Here is a 22,701-nt window from a genome sequence, read left to right on the forward strand (position 1 = left end):
TTCAGTGTACAGATGCTTAAAAGTACAGGCTTGATTTTCTTTGTATGTTACATGTGTGCTGTGTCCTCTGGGCATGCAGCACTAAATCAGCTCTCTCGACCAAGTGGGCAAGTGGGCATTACTCTCAGTGTTTCTGTAATAGCAGCTAATAGCATTTATTCAGTTAATTTAATAGTCTAAATTTAGTAACGTCCCTGCTTCTGTCTTGAGCTCAGATTACTGTGTGGTGTTTGTTCTCTCTGGGCCCATGTGGCTTTTTTCTTAACTCTCACAATCACAAGCTGGACTGACTATGCTACATTGCCCTTAGCAGTGAATGTGTGTGTTTGTGTGTGTGTCAAGAGTCCCAATCAGGGTGTATTCCTGTCTCAGGTTTCACATCCACTGTGACCCTGAACAAGATAAAGTAGCTACTGAAAATAAATGAATTTCAGTATCTGTTTCATAGGCTAAACCCTAATTGTGGTTAAATGATCAATCAATAATTAATTCTGTAAGAACAGTAATTTCTCATTAATTGTCAGACATCTGCCATATTTTGTTTATAGTTTCTGCTGACAGCTTAATATTCTCCCTCATCTAGGATGTACATATCTCCTTTGCTTCTAGCTGCAACCTAACTGAAGCAAAAGGAATAGAATTTATCTTGTTTTTATGTCATCTTCCAAAGAAGCATTTTTTGTTTTGATGAGTAGCTTCTGTGTATTTCCTGATGGCAGAATCCATTCACATTTCATCTCTGTTGCTTTAACTGTAGCTGATGCATGGTCTGTGTGCACTGGGCTCAGCTGAGATGTAGAGAATTTTTACCAAATGGTATGGTCATGGTATGGTGAATATTAAAGTTCTGAAGTTCTTCTTTTGTGGTATCTGGTTAGAAACATTACTATATAATGTTTACACTGATCAGCCATAACTTTATGACCACTGACAGGTTAAGTGAATAACACTGATTATCTCATCATGGAACCATGCTGACCCATGTGCACCACCGAAAGCACCAACAATGGGCACGTGAGCATCAGAACTGGACCACGGAGCAATAGAAGAAGGTAGCCTGGTCTGATGAATCACGTTTTCTTCTACATCACATGGATGGCCGGGTGTGTGTGTGTGTGTCACTTACCTGGGGAACACATGGCACCAGGATGCACTAGGGGAAGAAGGCAAGCCGGTGGAGGCAGTGTCACGCTTTGGGTAATGTTCTGCTGGGAAACCTTGGGTCCTGCCATCCATGTGGATGTTGCTTTGACACGTACCACCTACCTAAGTAATTGCAGACCATGTACACCCTTTCATGGAAACGGTATTCCCTGATGGCTGTGGCACTGTGCCACAAAGCAAAAATGGTTCAGGAATGGTTTTATGAGCACAACAACCAGTTTGAGGTATTGACTTGGTCTTCAAATTCCCCAGATCTCAATCTAGTCAAGCATCTGTGGGATGTGCTGGATAAACAAGTCAGATCCATGGAGGCCCCACCCCACATCTTTCAGGACTTGAAGGATCTGCTGCAAACATCTTGGTGCCAGATACCACAGCACACCTACAGGGATCTAGTGGAGTCCATGCCTCGATGGGTCAGGGCTGTTTTGGCAGCAAAAGGCGAACCAACACAATATTAGGCATGTGGTCATAATTTTATGGCTGATCAGTGTATACAGTAATGTGTATATATATGAATATATAATTTGCATTACAAAAAATATAATTCACTTGTAATGTAGGCCTTTCATCTGAACAGAATATGGGTGATATTCAGAGATGTTGTCTCCTGTAGCAGCGTGCAGTCTGGCACTGATTAAAACCATGTGAAAGTTCTAACTGCAAAAAAGCTTAAAAAAAAAAATTCCTGTTGGATTAATAAACTTTATGTTGCCATATACAGGGCCATTGCTTATTTATAATACCTTAATGTTCAAGCAAGCATTTCAGCGTAGTTAATGGCCAACAAAAAGGTTTTGCAAAGTCCAGTCTTGCTAACTCTCAGATCTAAATTCTGTAATTTTCAGCACATTGTTGAAAAGAAAATCAAGGGTAAGGTCAGGTAATCTGCATTTTATATCACTATCTATTTGTATAAGCGACACTCTTTATTGCTAAAATAAGTAAGTACTTGACAAACACACATTTTTTTAATCATGATTCATATTTTTTCAAAACAATATTTATAATAATGGAACATACTTGCTAGTATGTTTTCCATAAGAATATCATTTAATGTAAGGGTATAGGAGAAGTGTAATACATAATGTGCCTTTATATGGTTGACACTGTAACAAATAAAAAGTGTTAATAAAATCCTAATAAAAAATATAGGTTGTGAACCGGTACATTGCTAAAAGTACATCTTAGCTTTTCATTTGTTTAAAAATACCACATGTCTCCGAGTTCACAGTCCCAGCTGTTTCTCTGTCTGCTCCCGCAGTTTGTTCTTCTGGATCTGAGAAAGGTGAAGAAAAGTAATTTATTCAGTGCTATTTAAGGATTCTGTCTTTCCACACTTAACCGCAAAGCAGAAGTCCTGTACAGACTGCTGACCCTGACTATAGAAACCACTGCTGTGGATTTTCTGCAGACTGGGAAATTGTTCAAATATCTCCAGTCCTGAGATCTATGTGATTAGGCCCAAAAATACACCACTCTTACATTTTTAACATTTTTTCCAAAGTGCCTACAGAGACAAATTAAAAAAAGGTGGTGACCACAAGGAATTTGTCAGGGTATTTATCCAGACTGCGGGACTATGCAAACAATATGGATGGAATGAAATTCATCTTGCTGAACCTATTTATAGTTTTATATAATGTTTCACTGTGCTGTAAATGGTAAAATAAATTGACATGTGCCTGTGCTTGTGTAAAGGTTTAGGCACTTACCTTCCCTGAGACAGTAAGAGGATAGCTCTGAACAAAAGTAACATAGCGGGGGATCTTGAAATGGGCGATCTAGAAATAAAGAAATAAACAGAACAAGTCAAATGGCTTCATGTGGTGCCTATTATATGGGTACAGTCAAGTGTTCAATCCAGTTCAATGTATCTGACCCGGCCTTTGCAGAACACCTTTATCTCCTCCGCAGTGCATTCTTGTCCATCCTTCAGTTTGATGCAGGCACAAACCTCTTCACCCATCCTCTCATCTTTAACCCCAATCACCTGCAAATAATGACAGAAGAGTGACTCTAAGATCGAGGCTCTGTCCCATGTTTTGGTTGCATGGATACCTAATTGGTGAGGCTAAAAATGATAATTAAGTCCATTAAAAAAAGAATAAAGGAAACATTGCCTCAATATGCCCTCAACGTCTTTCATGAACATTTCAGTTATGTTTGAATCAGGCTAGTGCCTTCTGGTTCTAAAATGATTATCTGTTGTTTGTTCACACGTGTGTTTGTGTGTGTGTGTGTGTGTGTGTGTGTGTGTATTATTTCATCAGCCTATTAAACACTGTTCTACCATCAGTCAATGTATGTAGTGCAGCAGGTGGTAGGATTTGGAAGCATGTGCTATAGTTACAGCTTCAAGGTGCATCACACTAATTGATTAATTAAAACTAATAGCCCAACACTGTTTTTCAAACAAAATGTGTTAAACAAATTAGACATATGTGTAGTTTCAGGTCCATAATTTCATTTACATTTCTGGCATTTGACAGACACCCTTATCCAGAGTGACTTTTTTTCATGCATCTGAGCAATTGAGGGTTAAGGGCCTTGCTCAGGGCCCCAGCAGTGGCAGCTTGTTGGACCTGAGATTCAAGCTCACAACCTTCCGATCAGTAGTCCAACACCTTAACCACTAAAAGCTACCACATCCCCCACATCCATTTCTCAGACTTTCTGCTGGGAACTGAATGACGGAAGTCTAAACTTTTCACTTGATCACCTGTGCTTCCTTGACTTTAGGGTGTGTGTGCAGGTACTGCTCGATTTCAGCAGGATAGATATTTTCTCCTCCACGGATAATCATGTCTTTGATCCGTCCCTCTATCCTGCAATAGCCAAACTGGTCCAAAGTGGCAATATCACTGTGGAACATAATATCAGTTTAGTGTTGTGATAAATTAAATATAAATTCCTTGCATGCTGAAAATCAACAACATGGCCACACATACCCTGTTTTGTACCAGCGGTCTTTAGTTATGCACTCTTTGGTTTTGGCTTCATCTCTCCAGTATTCCAGCATGACACAGTAACCTCTGATCATAAGCTCTCCTTGAGTTCCAAGAGGAACAATGTGTCCTGTTGTAGGATCAACCACTTTTGCCTAAAATGAAGAAAAGAAATCTTGAGTCATTACTTACTAAAAAAAAAATGAAATATTTAAATGTGGACATAATTCGGTGAAGCAAGAAAACAGGCATCTGTTTGCATACCTCAAGGTGGTGGCTGATGCATCCAACAGTTTCTGTCTTTCTCTCAATGTTGTCCACTGGGAAGCCACAGAAGGTCACTGGACTGTTCTCAGTGGTACCATATCCAATCTGCTCCAACATAATAACATAACCCATGTTTAAGTATTGTGGTGAAGGCATGCAGGACCATACAGCATCAATCAATCAGTGTGTCAATAAAGCAAGTCTTATTTAAAGTGGCTTTTAAGTCCTTCAATACCTTTATTCAATTTTCAAGATGTCTGGATCCCAAAGTTTACACATTTTCATACATAGGGTTTGCGTGCCTTCCCTCAGTCTGTTATATTGGCCAAACTGGCTGTATGAGAGGCAGCCAGCTGTGTCAGCATGTGAAGGAAACCTGGCCTTGAAGGCAGGTGAGGTATGTGGTGCACATTCGAGAACTGGCTCTTCCGTGATACTGACCTGCCCAATTAGTGTAGCTGGCCATCAAAAACTGTACTTCTCAGACCAATTAAAACACTGGCCTCAGAAGAGTTAGAAACATTTTGTTTTATGTTGCCAGGTATATTATTTACAGTACACAGCCCGGTAAATTCCTTTACAAGTATTCAGACATATATGTTTTTGTTATATAATAGACTTCCTAAATTTATACAAGTAATGGTGTTAGACTTTTGTACTTATCAATACATATAAAAACGCAAATATAAAATGTGCTGTGCAAATTGCACCCGGTGCCAAAATACAAAATGTTGTCATTGGCTGGAAATGCGACAAAAAGCAATCACAGTGAAGTAAAGAGATTCCTGAAGTTCTCAATGACAACATTATTAAACAACACATGAATGGAAAAGACAAGAAAAAGCCACTGCAAAGAGCAAAGACCTTAAACAGCCCTGTCAGTACAAATGGTTTTGCTTATATGCAGTTGGAAAGTTCACGGTAACAACTAAACAGACATGTACGCCATGCAGGATTTCACAACACACTCTCATACCAAGCAGGATAAGCCAGTAGTCACTCCAAAAGAGTGTATATATAGAATACAATATAGTATATTATATATGTATATAACAGTATGACCTGAAAGCATCAGTTAAGAAAACAGAAAACAATACGAATGGCACCACGGTCATCTCTGTTCCTTCACCCCATGCTAAGGTCCTCTGCTAAAAAACCAAGCACAGAGATCGAACCTCTTTCAGAACAATATACTCTGGTTAGACAAAACAAAAATAGAAGTCTTTGGAAATAATTCAGCAGACTGACTGCTTTTACAAGCACATTTATTCAACTAGCTCCTCACACAATGGGATCTGTGTAGTAGAGTAATCTAGGCAAATTTGAGAAGCAGATTTCCATGCCATTTAAGTGAAATATATTAATGCATTCTTAAAACTGATGTGTTTTTTTTGTCTTTCGGGGGTTGTTTGCCAGAATTCAGCCACAATGACGTAAAATGTTTTTCCAAAAAAATTTTTAAAAAAAAATTTTTTTTGTTTTTTTAACAATTTTTAATTGTTGAGTGCACAAGTAACATACTAACTAACCACACTTGACTATTTACTAATACAAAATGACAAAGATGGAAAAGTAATTATAGAATGACTAATGTAACCAGGGGTAAAAGTGGCTTAGAGGTTAGTACATTTGCAGCGCAAAACTGATGTTGGAGGTTCAGTTCCTGTGCTTCAGGGGTTTTCTTGTGGGTACTCTGCTTTCCTCCCCAGTCCAATGACATGTGAGGTAGGCTGATTAGCATCTCTAAATCATCCGGAGTGTGTATATGTGTTTGATCATCCCTTCTGATGGGTTAGCACCAAACCCTATCCAGGGTATCCCCTTGAAAAATCTGCTACACTTCTCTGCTACTCTGTGTATGGTAATCAGTATAGAAAATGTACATCCTTTTATGCATGGTGGTAAGAATGGCAGTGGTTTTGAGTAGTGCAGAAAAATGTGTTTTTGTTGCAGTAAAGCTAGGTGATAGGGCTCCAAGCACATACACAATCAACATTAGGTTTTATAACAAATGTCCTGTCTGAAACCGACTGTGTAGACTTGTGAAGGCGAAGGCTGCACTGAGATCTGACCTGGTGGAAGCCTGCACTTGACCTGCTAGAAAAAATGCTTTCCCAATAAAATGTTACATTTGTTGAGCAAACACTAGATTCCACCTTTCCTGTGGGCAGCTGTGGGTGCTAGGTCCATGAGCAAAACATTTCCCTAAGGGTTTTTCTGTGTGTGAATCAACCAGCACAATTTTATTGCGTCTTTTTATTTATTTATTTATTTATCCAAAGTTTTACAGATCCTGGAAGGTATTACTTTTTATAGCATCACTTTAGCCATGATGAAACTTGCTTAAAGGTAACAATGGTATGAGAAAATAGAAATTTAAACTCCACTATAAGGTCTTTGCAAGACGTCTGAAGCAATTATTCAATCCATGCAATACTTGGCATATGTGAAATAGAAGGAGACATTTGTGTAAAGAATACCCTACCTTTTGACAGCCAGAAGGAAAACACATTTGTTGTAAGCTGATTCGAGCCACACATCTGGCTATGCTTATGCGTTATAAAACTGTCCGTGCAGAATCGGCTGCTTTTTCTCTTACCACTGATTGCAAAACAACAGAAGTATGGCGAGACATATACTGTATTTCTTCTTTAACCTTCCAACACCTGGCACATGATGTGAGCTGTTCCACATTTTATGTGCCTGACTGTAGCTTTAAAAGCTATCAAGTTTTTTTTAAATAGTAAAGCAACTTTTCTTACCAATGTAGGTACATTTCTCTTAGAAATTCCACAATTTCTTTTACTCCTATCATGCTGATGGATCTGTGTGGGATTTGTTTCACATTTAAGCTTAAGGTAATTCTTTTCTAACATTGCACTTAACTGGCAATGACGATGGTGTACCTCTTTTTAACAAGGGGAAAATTCTCTCACGTCTGCCTAAAGATAGTTACATTTTAAAGACATCCTACATCTTCCAGGAGGCAACACCACATAAAAAAATCTCTGGTCAGTCCCTAACCCAGAAAAAAAAACATTTTTTCTACTATGAGCAAACATTATAAATGCTGTTGCAATCAGACGATACCCATTCCTCTCTGAAGATCTTTGCTCTGCCTCCCTTTACTTTGCCTCACACCCCCTCTCTTTCTCTCTTTAGCTCACCTCTAGCTCTCTCTCTCAGCACTCACTCGCTCTCTTTTCATTCTCAGGATCCCTGCTGCTGTCAGAATACTTTCTTGCTTCCAGACGCTTCAAGACAGCAGAAAGCAAAAGAGAGAAGCACTAAACTGACAGACAGCCGGGGCATCATGCAGGTTATAAGAATCCAGCTAGTGGTTTGTATACAATTTTTTGCTATCTTTATATTAGGTACAGAAAGTCAGTGTCCTAGTCCATGTCACTGTCACGGTGACCTGCAGCATGTTATCTGTGACAATGTCGGCTTGAAGAAGATCCCTCGCATCACTGAAGCCACTCGCCTTGTCAACTTGCAGCGCAACAACCTGGGTATGCTCCCAACCGGGGGCTTCAGCGAAATGAAGGGTCTCGTCTCCCTGCACCTGCAGCAATGCCAGATCCGTGAGATTGCCACTCAGGCCTTCAAGGGCCTCAAAAAGCTGATATACCTTTACCTTTCTAACAATGAAATCAGCACCATAAAATCTGGAGCCTTTGATGACCTAACTGAGCTCACCTACCTTTACATGGATGGGAACCAAATCTCAGGTCTTTCAAAGGGCATTTTCTCACCCATGATAAACCTGTTTATCCTACAGCTTGATAACAACAAGATCCAAGACCTGCAATCAGGTACTTTTGCAGGCGCTAAGGACCTTCGCTGGCTGCATATCAGTAACAATGAGCTAAGGTCAATGCAGCCTGGCTCTCTTGATGATGTGGAGAACCTGGCCACTCTCACTCTGGACCGAAACAAGCTGTCTACATATCCCACTGAGGCCATGAGCAAACTACGTGTTGTTGAGGAGCTTAATTTGTCCAAGAACCCACTCACATTCATTCCTGATTATGCATTCAGGAGCTTTGGACGCTATATTGAGAAACTGCATCTTAATGATATGAGCCTGGAGAAGGTGAGTTGCTCTTTAATGCAAAAGGTTCATTACGTATGTTATATAAAATTTGAAAGAAATGCGTTAGAATTGATGCTATGGGCATTTTATTTATTTATTTATTTTAAAGGCATATTTCAAGCAGAGCATTAAACACACAAATCCTGTCCGCAGGTTTATTTGTGTGGCGACAGAAAATGCTGGATTTGTTTGGGTGTAATATTGAAAAGACTCTCTATAAAATTCAGGATGTTTACAAATCTCAGACCACAAGGCAACCAAAAGTGTACATACCATAATTCTGAGTTAATGAGTCTAGTAATAACCTGCCTCTTGAATCAAGCAATAAACCTTCTCTCAAAATGCTTCTAAAAAGACTTTTTGTTGGTAAATATGGAAATTACTCATTTCTTTTTCATGCAATTCCGGGTCTACGAAGTTGCAAAAATACTTCAGACACAGATCAGCTTCCTGTCTTCCTTATTTTAATAAGATCCAGCTGATGTTGTTTCCATCCTTCTCTTTTCTTGATTTAGAGCTCACATGTGCTCTTTGTCAAGCTGCACATGTATTGAGACCAGCAGGAATCAGCTTATGATCAGTAAGGAATTTCAGATATGCTTGGAAAGTGAATATAGCTTGTACACTGATTGTATTTTCCATTCAACAGACAGTATGACTCCAGAATAGAGATTATTCAAAGACCCAGCATTCAGGTTCAGTTTTGATCCCTCTTTAGGTCTCAAGAACCATTTATCACATGCAAACTATTGCCAGTTAAATGTAATATTTGGGTCTCACTGATCTAAGTTCCACCATCCTGCAGTGCATGAAGGTACAACAGGAGTTTACTTGTTCCTCATTGAAGTTCTATATGTACATTAATGTTGTGACATGGGAAAGCCATGAATGAAAGTAGCAGGGCTAACAAGGATATTTTTAGAATCTGTTTGCTTGAAGGTTCCCATCGAAACGTGCCTCTGTCTAATAATTACACGTGTTATTTTAAAATGTGTGAATTTCCCTCACATCAGGCAGCATGTAAACAGGTCAGTAAGGGTTAGAAGTAAATAGTAACAGGCTGTTCTCAGGTCCATGAAGAGTAGTATTTTTAGGGTCTAGTTGCCTCACCTGAATGCACAACTGGTCTCTTTGGAAGCACTTTTGGCAAAAAAGCATGTTGGTGAGGGAAGAGAGTGGGCAAAACAGCCCCTCTATGCTGGAAGTTACCTTCCATACCCTCAAATTTCCAACTTTTCTAGCTCTCCCATCTTTTCTGACTTGAATGGAAATTTCCAAAACAAAGTCTTCAATCACTGAAGGACCAACACATTACTATTCACACAATCTGTTTGCAAAGTCCCTGGGTTTTCCTTTAAGGTGAGCCTCATTCACACCACGCAGAGCTGTTCTTCTAGCACCTCAGTGAAGTTTTTAACAGCCTTGCAGTTGCTTATGAAGTTTAATGGAAGGTTAGGATGGCAGTGCAAAAAGGTTTACATAAGCACTGGCACAGGACGTCTCCTGTGAGGGCTCATTCATGTGAAACAACCTTTCCAACTGAAGGAAGAAAAAAAAATCTAAGCCAAACCTGACTGAAATAACCTACAAATTCATAAACTACACATTTCCACAGCTTATGTAAGAGGTGAGGTCTGTCTGTGAGTAATTCCACATCAACACAACTGTCAATAGATTATAAGTCTTTCAAAATAAAAACTAAAGGATTTTAGTAGCTTCAGTAGCAATAACATCCATCTTCAGATAAATAAAGCATTGCCCCCTATTTCTATCCAATCAGTTTTCCAACGCGGCTTTTGAGGGTGTGACAGCACTAAGGACTTTGCATCTTCATAACAACAAGCTGAAGGTGCTACCAAGCAACCTGGTTTTCACCAAAATGCAGAACCTCACTCTGTTCAACAACCCATGGAGCTGCAACTGCCATTTAGCCAACCTTAGAAAGTAAGAGCTAATATTTAAATGACACCAGTTCTTTGCCACTGTGAAGAGTTCAGGTTTAAGCCACTAGTTTAAATGTGTTTTCAACATATCTGCATCTCTAGATGGATGGACACCAGTCGTCACCGTCCTGATGCAATTTGTGCATCACCTCCGAATCAGAAAGGAAAGCAAATCCGAGACAGCACCGCCTTTAGCAAGTGCAAAATGAAGAGATCCAAGAAGGGAGCACGTCACTGAAAAGGTAAAAGCCTTCTTGAGTTTACGTTGCACTTTATACTGTCTCTTCTAGACACAATCATAGAAATGACACATATACTTCCAGATGTTAAGCTTGTCTTTAGGCTTACTCTTTCTGGTACAGATATGTAAGCAGTGAGCTCAAACCTTACACTGAATATTCTTTACAATATCTAAATCATGTTACAGCAATGAGGGCTAAAACATTCCCTGTGCCTTGCAAATATAAACAAATCATGACCAATATATGTAGTGTTGGGAGATAAATGCGGTTTCCAAAAGGAGACAGAACAGCTCTCCCCTGGTCTCTGTAACAGACCTCTTTATAGGGTGCATTTCTATAGGGCATGCTTACTAAATGACACTGAAAGCACCATTAAAATTCTATAACCAAGTACTATCAGAAATATTAAAAGTTAATGATAATCACACAGAGAAATTACATTAAATCTATTTATATTATATAAATCAGATTACAGAGTTGCCTGTAACTGCTAATATATCTGGGGCAGGTTTTATACTTTGTATGTCATTTATATTGTCGACATTCATTTAGCCAATGCCTCAATTACAGTACTAAAAATCTAATATTTTGCTTGGATTACATTTCATGTCTAAACTTTTATGCTCCATTTAGTCATGGGGTAGGTTTTATCTGTCTTGGATGCTGCAGTAAACTGCAGCCAGTTAGAGCCATTTATTAAACTGCTGATTAGATTTTGTAGCTTCCAAATTGCTCTTCTATGATTTATTAGATATTTTTTTATTAGATCTCACAAATGAGATCAAAGCATCTTCTCTAATAATTTGGTAATTTAGTAATGTGTTATATCTATATTATATGCTATAGTTATAGTCCTTCATTCCTGTATTCCTCTTAATCTTTGGTTTCCACTTTGCTTTCTGTGCTTTTCCATTTTGTCTCTCTTGCCATGTCTAGAACAGGTAATGCCAGTCACGGATGTTTAGTACTCGGCTTGGCTGTTTGATTTGGCTCCCTTCTTTGTGTCTTTCCACAGGAGACTCACTGGAGACATATGTCCAGGGGACCGGCACCAGGTCCAGACAACAGACGCAATGTTACTTTCTACTTCGGGGCTGTTCATTTTCTTTCAAGTTCTATGAAATGGCACGCATATGAACATTCAATTTATAAAAAATAATATGAGAAGAAAAACCATGAGTTTGCAGGGAAAACAGACTACACTACAATTTTAAAACCCAGAGAGCTGTACACATGCTCTGACCCTAATCTAAACATTCTGAGGATTTTAGATGTGGCTTCCTGATTAGCATTTTCATTAAAAATAATTGTGCTAACATTTATAGTTCTGTGACACAATAACAGAGCTAGGATTTCTTCTCTTATCTATCCTCTCTTATAATTCCCTGCAGTCCTCATTCACGGACATCACATTGTGTGTCTATCCTCATACGACGAGCAATGGATATTACTCTTTTGTCAAATCTCTTTCTGTTTCAATAGTTCAACAGTTATCAGGTGTTAATAAACAGAAACAGTGATAAGAAATAATAAGGCAAGACAGACCAAGTCTTCCTAATAATATGGAGTGTGAAAGTGTGAAAGCCATCAGAACAGTTTGTTCTGGTGCAAAACATCTCAATGTCAAAAAAAGAAAGAAAAACTGCTTGAATTACTTACAGAAGTACCTTTTACAATATGTTATATTTAGAACCCTTTCAGTCTGGGATTGGTATAAAAGTTTGAATCGTAATCGTATGTTACTGCTTGAATGACCCATAAAACTACACAAAGATGTACAGTACAAAATCCAAAGTACATACAGAAAGTAACCAAGTCATGGATAACAAACTTAAGCACTTTTCTCCATCATTTCTTAAATTGTACCATGTGCTGCTGGTTTTTAGTGCATTTCCATTCCAATAAAAATGTGCATGCTTAAGCTACCAACAGGACATTGAAACATAGAAGGGATATTTGGAAAATTTGATTTATTTTTATTTTTTTTTGCCACAGCTGCATGCCACACTATTACGTACAATCGCAGAATATTCAATTTCTTAAACTTGTAAACTTGGTGTAATAAGCGATAATCACTTTTTCAATAAATATCCATTATCTAAAAAACAGATCATGTAATTTTTGCATAATATTTTGCTATTAGATGCAACAAATATGTAAACAGGGAAGAGAAAGTCTGAATCATGTTCTGCATTAGTAAAATGATCCTTGCCTAGAATTTTTAAACATCAGCTTAAAAAACAACTCTGCTGTTTTGCTAAAGAAAAGAAAAAGAAGGCTAATATACTATAATAATCTGAGTCTAATATATGATTATCATTGCAGCATCATTTACCGTGCAGAGTACCTAAAGGACGGCAAGGGCACTATCTAAAGATGGTCCGCGTTGTATGAAAAACACTTTTCCTAGTTTGCAGAGTGCAACATAAATTAGTGCAGAGACTCAAAGTTTTTATTTTCAAATAAATAAATTCTTCTACTGACAACAAAAGTACATTTAAGTTGTAAAAACATAAAGCTCATTTAACAGTACATTTTCATTCAGTTTTAATTTAAATCCCTGTTATGACTCCTGTGCATAGTCCCCTGTCTCCCTCTAGTGAATTATAAGAGACTTAATAAACACACTCTGTTATATAAGTATTCTTCCAGCTTACAGATTGAACCAGTACACAGTAGAGGGACACATATTTACATTACATTAATTATTTTTATAAATACATTAAAACCTGTACAGTTACAAAATTATATGTAGGTCATATACTGTATCTATCAAGTTAAATGTTTATTTTTATATAATTATATATATATATATATATATATATATATATATATATATATATATATATATATATATATATATATATATATATATATATATATATATATATATATATATCTCAACATAACCGAGGAACCACACGGGAACCCTACAGATACACTAAATTTTCCTTAATAACATACACTATATTGCCAAAAGTATTCGCTCACCTGCCTTGACTCGCATATGAACTTAAGTGACGTCCCATTCCTAATCCATAGGGTTCAATATGACGTCGGTCCACCCTTTGCAGCTATAACAGCTTCAACTCTTCTGGGAAGGCTGTCCACAAGGTTTAGGAGTGTGTTTATGGGAATTTCTGACCATTCTTCCAGAAGCGCATTTGTGAGGTCACACACTGATGTTGGACGAGAAGGCCTGGCTCTCAGTCTCCGCTCTAATTCATCCCAAAGGTGTTCTATCGGGTTGAGGTCAGGACTCTGTGCAGGCCAGTCAAGTTCATCCACACCAGACTCTGTCATCCATGTCTTTATGGACCTTGCTTTGTGCACTGGTGCACAGTCATGTTGGAAGAGGAAGGGGCCAGCTCCAAACTGTTCCCACAAAGTTGGGAGCATGGAATTGTCCAAAATGTCTTGGTATGCTGAAGCATTCAGAGTTCCTTTCACTGGAACTAAGGGGCCAAGCCCAGCTCCTGAAAAACAACCCCACACCATAATCCCCCCTCCACCAAACTTTACACTTGGCACAATGCAGTCAGACAAGTACCGTTCTCCTGGCAACCGCCAAACCCAGACTCGTCCATCAGATTGCCAGATGGAGAAGCACGATTCGTCACTCCAGAGAACGCGTCTCCACCGCTCTAGAGTCCAGTGGCGGCGTGCTTTACACCACTGCATCCGACGCTTTGCATTGCACTTGGTGATGTATGGCTTGGATGCAGCTGCTCGGCCATGGAAACCCATTCCATGAATCTCTCTGCGCACTGTTCTTGAGCTAATCTGAAGGCCACATGAAGTTTGGAGGTCTGTAGCGATTGACTCTGCAGAAAGTTGGCGACCTCTTCGCACTATGCGCCTCAGCATCCGCTGACCCCGCTCCGTCAGTTTACGTGGCCTACCACTTCGTGGCTGAGTTGCTGTCGTTCCCAAACACTTCCACGTTCTTATAATACAGCTGACAGTTGACTGTGGAATATTTAGGAGCGAGGAAATTTCACGACTGGATTTGTTGCACAGGTGGCATCCTATCACAGTTCCACGCTGGAATTCACTGAGCTCCTGAGAGCGACCCATTCTTTCATAAATGTTTGTAAAAACAGTCTGCATGCCTAGGTGCTTGATTTTATACACCTGTGGCCATGGAAGTGATTGGAACACCTGATTCTGATTATTTGGCTGGGTGAGCGAATACTTTTGGCAATATAGTGTATATTGTAACAGTGAAGCTGAATTTAAACTCCATTAGACATTAACGTGCATGAGACTGAAAAGTCTGTATGCAGTATCGTTTATATTTCTAGATCTACAGCAGAGACCAGAAGCCTTTATAATTAAAATGATAACAGTTTACATTACGACAGTATTAATGTACAATATCATGATATCATCAGTATGTAGTTTATATTCATCCATATTTGGCCAGTACTCACCGTCATTTCCTTAATGCCCATGACTTTGATTACTTTCTTCAAAACTTCAGGAGGACAGGGTGAGCCAGCTACAATTCCTGTCAAACAGCAAATGTACCATACCACCATAAATACAGATATAGATCAAGATTTGATAAGAATGTATCTTGTAACCCAGTTATACACAGAGCAGTACACTTTGCATATGAAACTGACATCTTAACGACTCACCTGCTTCAACTGAAGACAGGTCAAACTTGGCCAGGTCAGGCTGTCCCAGCATGTCGATGTACATTGTAGGGGTGCCATAGACAAATGTGCACCTGCACAGAGTGAAAACAATTATAAGTTCATTAACAAAGGAGTAGCACAGAAAGTCACATTTCAAGATAGTATGTTTAATAACATCTCTGACCCATCGAGTCATGGACTCCACAAGACCTCTGAAGGTGTGCTGTGGTATCTGACACCAAGACATTAGAAGCAGATCTGTTAAATCCTGTAAGGTGGGGCCTTCATGGATTAGATTTATTTGTCCAATACATCCCACAGCAATGGGTGTACTTGGTGTACTTGTCCACATGATTTAAAGGATCTGCTGCTACACAATATTTGGCAGGTGGTTTTAATGTTACAGCTAATCACAAGGTGAAAGAAATATAAGATAGACAGAATGACACTCAGGCATACTTCTCATTCTGCATAGCTGCCAGGTTGGCACGTCCGTCATACGCAGTGGAGGGAAAGACCAGTGTGGTACCGTGTACTGCCATCACTATCCCCCCACCCACAGAGCCAAAACAGTGGTACAGTGGCACTGGCAAACACACTTTGATCTTCCGCTGGGGGTAAATGAGGACATGGGAACAAGCAGTCAAGTAAAGTACATCTATGATAAGGGAAATATGACACTTTCCCTGTCAGTACACTGTAAATTCCAATAAACTCATTAAACTAGCATCCAAATTCCACCACACACCATGAGCGAGCACTCACCCTCCATTCATATCCTACACGCATACCGATGAAATATGCATTGTTGACAATATTGTGGTGTGTCAGTGCAGCTCCTTTGGGACTTCCAGTGGTTCCCTGGAATGATTTGAAAACAGAAGCTAGTTATGCAGACTTTATCAGTTAGACGCTAAATTAGTTTTCACTAATTAGCTAAGTTTTTTAGGCTTTAGTTTTTTAATGCCTCAGTACCGATGTGAACTGGATGTTAACAGGGTCATCAAAACTGATTTTCTTCTGCAAATCTTCTAGCTGCTGGTAGTGCTGGCTGCTCCCCGCCTGCATCAGATCATTCCACTCGAAAGCACCAGGCTGCTTACTGTCTGTTACAATTATCGTACTCAAATCTGGCAATCTGAACACATACAAACACACTGTTTGCATACTATTGGTAAAATATTTTGTTACATTGTAAGAGCCTCATTCAGTGTACATTCAGTGTAGTTTTAGTGCATAATGGGCCCGATTTATGTTAATATTGTCACATGATGTTAAATCGAGGACATGAATCCTTAATGCAAGCACAAAATAGACTTTTCTGTGCTGTTAAAATTAATTTTTAATTCTTTCTGTAATTTATCAACCTTTAACAAGACATTCAAACTAGAAGGCATTACTGACTTCTTAAATGTGCATTTGTTTTTGTAATGAAGTGTTTAAAACCCTACTATAACAGTTTAATATAAAACTCTTCTACACAGTTAAACGAGACTTTTCCTTTCAGTGTTATTCTCAGACACCTGAAGAACAGTTCTTCTTCAGCTTTATTACATATCAGATTCATCTACAACCTGGAATACTGATGTTTTTCTCATAGATGGAAGCATCTGGGTCTGTTCCAGTACGTCACTTATTTATTTAAGGGTTCCCTGTAAGGAAGACTTATTAACTAGACCTACTTGAACCGAGTCATAACCAGCCAACTTATGCACTATTCATTAAATCATATTCTGTAGAAGGGAACATGAAAAGCACAAATAAACTATGGGTACACTTTCATTAACTTTGCATTTTTGTGCTTTGCAAGTCAGTATTTTATGACCATGTTAATATTTTGTCAGTTATATAGTTACAATTTCCTGTTTAATTAACCATATTTCTCATTGTTTTCACGCCTGGTCTTATTTTGTTTGGTGTTTATGTTCACCTGGAGCTCTTGATGCACCCTGGGGTACTAGTATCTACATCAGGGCAGAGCTGCCTCAGCATGTCGTAGTACTTCTGGGTCTTAAACTGAGTTGGACACACAATTGCTTGGCACTGCACCTAAACCAAGAGAAAAGACATTTGCCTAATAAGAGACTGAATGCAAAAATACAAGCTAAATGCAAACTAAATGTAAAAAAACTATCATTATTGTTATCAAAAGCAGCTATACCTTTTTTAGTGCATATTCCAACTCCTGCAACTGATAAGCTGGATTCACTGATACCTGTTTAAAGAAATCAGCATTTCTTTACATGTATAAAGTGTGTAAAAATATTACAGGTCCTTCTTTTATAACAGCACATTTTCTGAACCATTTTAGTCTGGCTTCCATATACCACAAAGCACTGAGAACATTTTGCACATCTTAAATTGCATCCTTCTCCAGGCCCTGAATGATCCCCTACTTCTTGTTCTCAGCACAGCTCTGATATTGAAAATTATGACATTCATTTACTGTTTCTCAGCTACTGGTTTTACAATCAACTCTTGGCTGGTTTACATTCCATCTTAATGGAGCTCTTTTTGTTGCCATTACCAAACACAAATCTGCCACTGCTTCCGTAACTCAAGATGTCCCCTAGGGATCCATAAAAGGCAAAGACATTCCCTTTTTTTATTATTATTTGCACGCCATCCTTGGATCATATTACGCTGCGTCACAATCTTAGTTTTCACCGTAAAGCCAATAATTAGTCTGGATTGATGTTAATATGAAACATACAGTGAGGGAAAGAATTATTTGATCCCCTGCTGATTTTGTACGTTTGCCCACTGACAAAGAAATGATCAGTCTGTAATTTTAATGGTAGGTGTATTTGAACAGTGAGAGGCAGAATAACAACAAAAAAATCCAGAAAAACGCATTTCAGAAAGGTTCTACATTGATTTGCATTTTAATGAGTTAAATAAGTATTGATCCCCTATCAATCAAAGATTTCTGGCTCCCAGGTGTCTTTTATACAGGTAAGGAGCTGAGATTACAGTAGGAGCACTCTCGGGGACTGCTCTTAATCTCAGCTTGTTAACTGTATGAAAGACACCTGTCCACAGAAGGAAGCAATCTATCAGATTCCAAACTCTCCATCATGGCCAAGACCAAAGAGCTGTCCATGGATGTCAGGGACAAGATTGTAGACCTACACAAGGCTGGAATGAGCTACAAGACCATCGCCAAGCAGCTTGGTGAGAAGGTGACAACAGGTGGTGCGATTATTCCCAAATGGAAGAAACACAAAAGGACTGTCAATCTTCCTCGGTCTGGGGCTCCATGCAAGATCTCACCTCATGGAGTTTCAATGATCATGAGAACGGCGAGGAATCAGCCCAGAATTACACTGGAAGATTTTGTCAATGATCTCAAGGCAGCTGGGACCACAGTCACGAAGAAAACAATTGGTAACACACTACGCCATGAAAGACTGAAATCCAGTAGTGCCCGCAAGGTCCCCCTGCTAAAGAAAGCACATGTACAGGCTCATCTGAAGTTTGCCAGTGAACATCTGAATGATTCAGAGGAGAACTGGGTGAAAGTGTTGTGGTCAAATGAGACCAAAATCCAGCTTTTTGGCATCAACTCAACTCGCTGTGTTTGGAGGAGGAATGCTGCCTATGACCCCAAGTACACCATCCCCAGGTGACAGGACAACTGCACCGCATCAAAGGGACGATGGACGGGGCCATGTACCGTTAAATCTTGGATGAGAACCCCCTTCCCTCAGCCAGGGCATTGAAAATGGGTCGTGGATGGATATTCCAGCCTGACAATGACCCAAAACACACGGCCAAGGCAACAAAGGAGTGGGTCAAAAAGAAGCACATTAAGGTCCTGTAGTGGCCTAGCCAGTCTCCAGACCTTAATCCCATAGAAAATCTGTGGAGGGAGCTGAAGGGTCAGCCACAAAACCTTAATGACTTGGAGAGGATCTGCAAAGAGGAGTGGGCCCAAATTCCTTGAGATGCGAGATGTGTGCAAACCTGGTGGCCAACTATAAGAAATGTCTGACGTCTGTGATTGCCAACAAGGGTTTGCCACCAAGTACTAAGTCATGTTTTGGAAAGGGGTCAAATACTTATTTCACTCAATAAAATGCAAATCAATGTAGAACTTTTTTGAAATGTGTTTTTCTGGATTTTTTTGTTGTTATTCTGTCTCTCACTGTTCAGATAAACCTACCATTAAAATTACAGACTGATCATTATTTTGTCAGTGGGCAAACATACAAAATCAGCAGGGGATCAAATAGTTTTTTCCCTCACTGTACCACATTATATATAACGCAAGTTTATCCACGGTTCGATGCCCTTACGTTTTATATTCCCAAACCTTGTGATCAACATTAATGGAGGACTTTTTAAACCCTCTAACATTTTTATTCCTTCCACAACATTAAGGTCTCCCCAGAACTGTCATCTCTATACTTCTGTACATTCATTTAGGTCCTTTGACACTAGTTTAGTAATTACCCAAAGTTAGGTTGTTCACTGTTGGAGTCATTAACTAAAATTTGGATCCAGTTCCCTGTTTATAGTTGAGTTTAGAAACAATTCTCTCATTATGCTGCCTACTGGAAAAAATAAAAGAATAAAGAAAGCATGCCTCACCAAGATGATGCCAGCCTTCGCTGTGGCATACTGCATCAGAATCCATTCATATGTGTTGGGTCCCCACATGCCTAAACGATCTCCCTTCTTCAGGCCCAGAGCCAACAGACCTGCAGCTGCTTGATCCACCTACATAAGACCATTAAAATTCCAACAAGAACCAATATTTTTTTTAAAAATTCTGAATGAAATATTGTTTGTCATTTGCCTTTAATGGATTCATATAAATTAAGGAGCTTATTCACTGTAGTACAATGTATAAAAACATTCATTAATGAATATTGATCATCCATATGAACTAAACAAATACTGAAAACAACAGAGATCACCGAATCAGTTTTCAGCATTGTCTGTTGGAGTTGTTTGTATGGTTTCAGAACGATTAATAAGTGTTCAGTAGAAGTGCAACTCTACTGCGCCAGATAAATGCATTGCTACTAAACTTGCAGTCAGGCTCAAAAGCCACGTTATAAAAGGTCCTCTCGGTGGAAATAGGTTAATGTTAATGTAATAGTGCAACGTATCAGTGTTTCATATGTCACACTAGACCTTTGGACTACAAATTACAATACAGAAAGAGCCATGTTTACTTTTGTGGGTCACTAAGTCTATAAAGTAATGAATGTAAAACAACAGTGCCAGGCAAAAGTAAGAAAAAGCAAAAAGGAAATAAGTTTGCTACAAATTAAAACTGACCTTTGCGCCATATGTTACAAATTGATATATTTCAATCTTTTTATTATTGACTTTTTAATGGCTTTATCATACAAAGGAAGTTTGGGAACTGTTGAAGTTGCACACTTACATCCTTCTGGAACTCAGAAAATGTTTTCCTGATGCCATCTTGCAGGAAAACAATAGCCTCGCAGTCAGGGTTCTGCTCTGCTCTAAGCTGCAGGCTCCGGCCCACAGTGAGAGACTGTAAAGAATGTGAGCTTACGCCGTGGGCATAGCTAGTGGTGAGAGTTGGAACACTGGGAGGAGTGTCTACATATATGGAACTGAATAAAAATACAAACAGAGATAGATCAAGAATTAATAGTGCTAAAATATAGGTTTGTTAAATTCTCCGAAGAATACAGGGTTAACTCCTGGAAACTAAATTATTTTCCAGTTTGTCCTTCTGGGGGAAAGGTCCCATGTGGAATATAACCCGCTACCAGGGTTTACCTATGAGAGCATGGTCCATGTAGAATCCCAAAGCAACTTTTATCCAAAATGCTTAAGGATCCTTTTTTTTTTTCTTTCGAAAAATGTAGAGATCCAAGTTTTAGTTTTCATACTATGGCACCAAACAGACAATAAAATGATTGTAGGTCTTTAGTGGAAAAATAAAAATATACATGTCCACTTTTTTTCCAACGACTGATCACAAAACACAGAAGCTTCCGTCTTAAAACATAAAACCAGAAAGCTTCCTTCTCAAAATGAATGAAAGCAAAGGAATTCATGCAGGCTTATGTGCATCTAAGCAGAACATGAGTGATTATGCCTGAACAACTAACTGATCTAGGAGATTTCTTATAGATCTATGTAGTTAATAGTTTTTATACGTGCTAAAATGTACGAAGAGCAGAACAAATTAAAATACAAAAAGTTGCTCATTATTGCATGGACTATTGTTGAATATTACTTCACTCTTTACACTACTTTTACAGACGGCTGCGTCCCAAATCACTCCCCATAACATATATAGTGCAGCGCCTATACGGCGGAATCTATACTCTTATATAGCTTTGTAGTAAGCCTATGTAGGGTGTACGAAGAAGTATGGGATGCATCCTAGATTTCTTTCGTTCCTAAATAGCCCGGCGTTCCCATGTTTCTGTTTTAGCTCTTTATTCAGAAAAATATTTTTAAAAAAAAACAAAAACTAGTAACAAAAAAACCGTTTTTAAATAGTTTTCCCTATAAATCATATCGTTAACGCAAGGACATTTTTACAAAAGAATTAAACAGTAAACAGAAAGAGCAAATTGGGCAGGGGAAAGTGAATTATTTTTAAGATTATAAATCCGCTACTGCTAGATGTATCTGTTACTGTATACTGTTACCGTCGGCACTGTACTAAAACTTTTAGGGAAATAATGCGCTGTTACAAGCTTTATCAGAAGTGTAATATGTATAAATAAAGCTCTGTGTTTGTTTGTGTCAGGGGCTTACCAACTGGGCTGAACTGATAAACACGGCGTCTTGTGCAGAAGTCTTGGAGGTTTAGAGAAGACACTGGTCGCGCGCACAGCTGCCAGAAACCTCGGCCACATTTCCACTGCAAATGTAGATATGGATAAATAAACACACAAGCTGTATCGAGTTTTACTGCGCTGTAACAATCTCGCTGCAAGTCGAGACTCTAAGCAATCTCACGGCTTGCAATATATTTTGTTTAAACAAGAAGAGGTCTAATTCCAATCCCCCGTTGCGCGAATTCGAAGCTCTTGCATTCCCCTTTACATTCAACTGTTAGCAGCTGTCTTGATATGAGGAGATGTCATTTGATTGGTCAAAGAGAGCTGTTAAACTTTGAACTGAAGTAGGTGCCAAAGGTCCGAATGCTAAAGCCACTGCGACACCTCACCTCTAGTTGGCGCAGGAGCTTGTTGGGATTTTTGTTGTTGTTGTTGTTTTCTTTATTGTCTTGTTTCAAGGGTAAAACCTGTGCTTAAGCAAATTAGAAATTCCAGAGGTGAACATCTGGAGTCCACTGAAACATCCTCTATTCCTCTGTTATTGGATGGCTGGTGGTTCTTCTTTAAGGAGTTCTGCCTGAAGCTCCTGGTTGAAGGTTTCTGAACCTTTAAAGGT

At 38.9% G+C, this 22,701-nt stretch overlaps 3 protein-coding genes across 3 annotated transcripts in view; 2 read left to right on the forward strand and 1 right to left on the reverse strand.

Moving 5' to 3' along the window:
• The window catches only part of armc7 (armadillo repeat containing 7), a 7,256-nt gene extending 5,304 nt beyond the window's left edge, over nucleotides 1-1,952 (forward strand). Inside the window, exon 4 of the mRNA XM_058406566.1 lies at nucleotides 1-1,952. This exon is cut by the window's left edge and continues 567 nt beyond it. The gene's annotated coding sequence lies outside the window, so the exon portion shown is untranslated.
• A 272-nt stretch (nucleotides 1,953-2,224) lies between these two features.
• acsf2 (acyl-CoA synthetase family member 2) lies at nucleotides 2,225-22,460 on the reverse strand. The gene is made up of 16 exons (XM_058406563.1): nucleotides 22,060-22,460; nucleotides 20,702-20,897; nucleotides 19,897-20,025; nucleotides 17,465-17,518; nucleotides 17,234-17,352; nucleotides 16,279-16,441; nucleotides 16,069-16,164; nucleotides 15,763-15,914; nucleotides 15,304-15,395; nucleotides 15,094-15,170; nucleotides 4,377-4,484; nucleotides 4,116-4,267; nucleotides 3,887-4,028; nucleotides 3,047-3,157; nucleotides 2,880-2,948; nucleotides 2,225-2,443 (listed from the first exon to the last, which is right to left on the reverse strand). The coding sequence occupies exons 1-16, from the start codon at nucleotides 22,158-22,160 to the stop codon at nucleotides 2,393-2,395; spliced, it is 1,812 nt and encodes a 603-aa protein (XP_058262546.1). The 5' UTR covers nucleotides 22,161-22,460; the 3' UTR covers nucleotides 2,225-2,392.
• chad (chondroadherin) lies at nucleotides 7,470-12,768 on the forward strand. Its single transcript, XM_058406565.1, has 4 exons — nucleotides 7,470-8,475; nucleotides 10,256-10,419; nucleotides 10,521-10,660; nucleotides 11,676-12,768. The coding sequence occupies exons 1-3, from the start codon at nucleotides 7,693-7,695 to the stop codon at nucleotides 10,654-10,656; spliced, it is 1,083 nt and encodes a 360-aa protein (XP_058262548.1). The 5' UTR covers nucleotides 7,470-7,692; the 3' UTR covers nucleotides 10,657-10,660; nucleotides 11,676-12,768.
• Nucleotides 22,461-22,701: the final 241 nt, after the last annotated feature.

This window comes from Hemibagrus wyckioides, linkage group LG13 (assembly GCF_019097595.1).
Source record: "Hemibagrus wyckioides isolate EC202008001 linkage group LG13, SWU_Hwy_1.0, whole genome shotgun sequence".
NCBI classification, from domain to species: Eukaryota; Metazoa; Chordata; class Actinopteri; order Siluriformes; family Bagridae; genus Hemibagrus; species Hemibagrus wyckioides.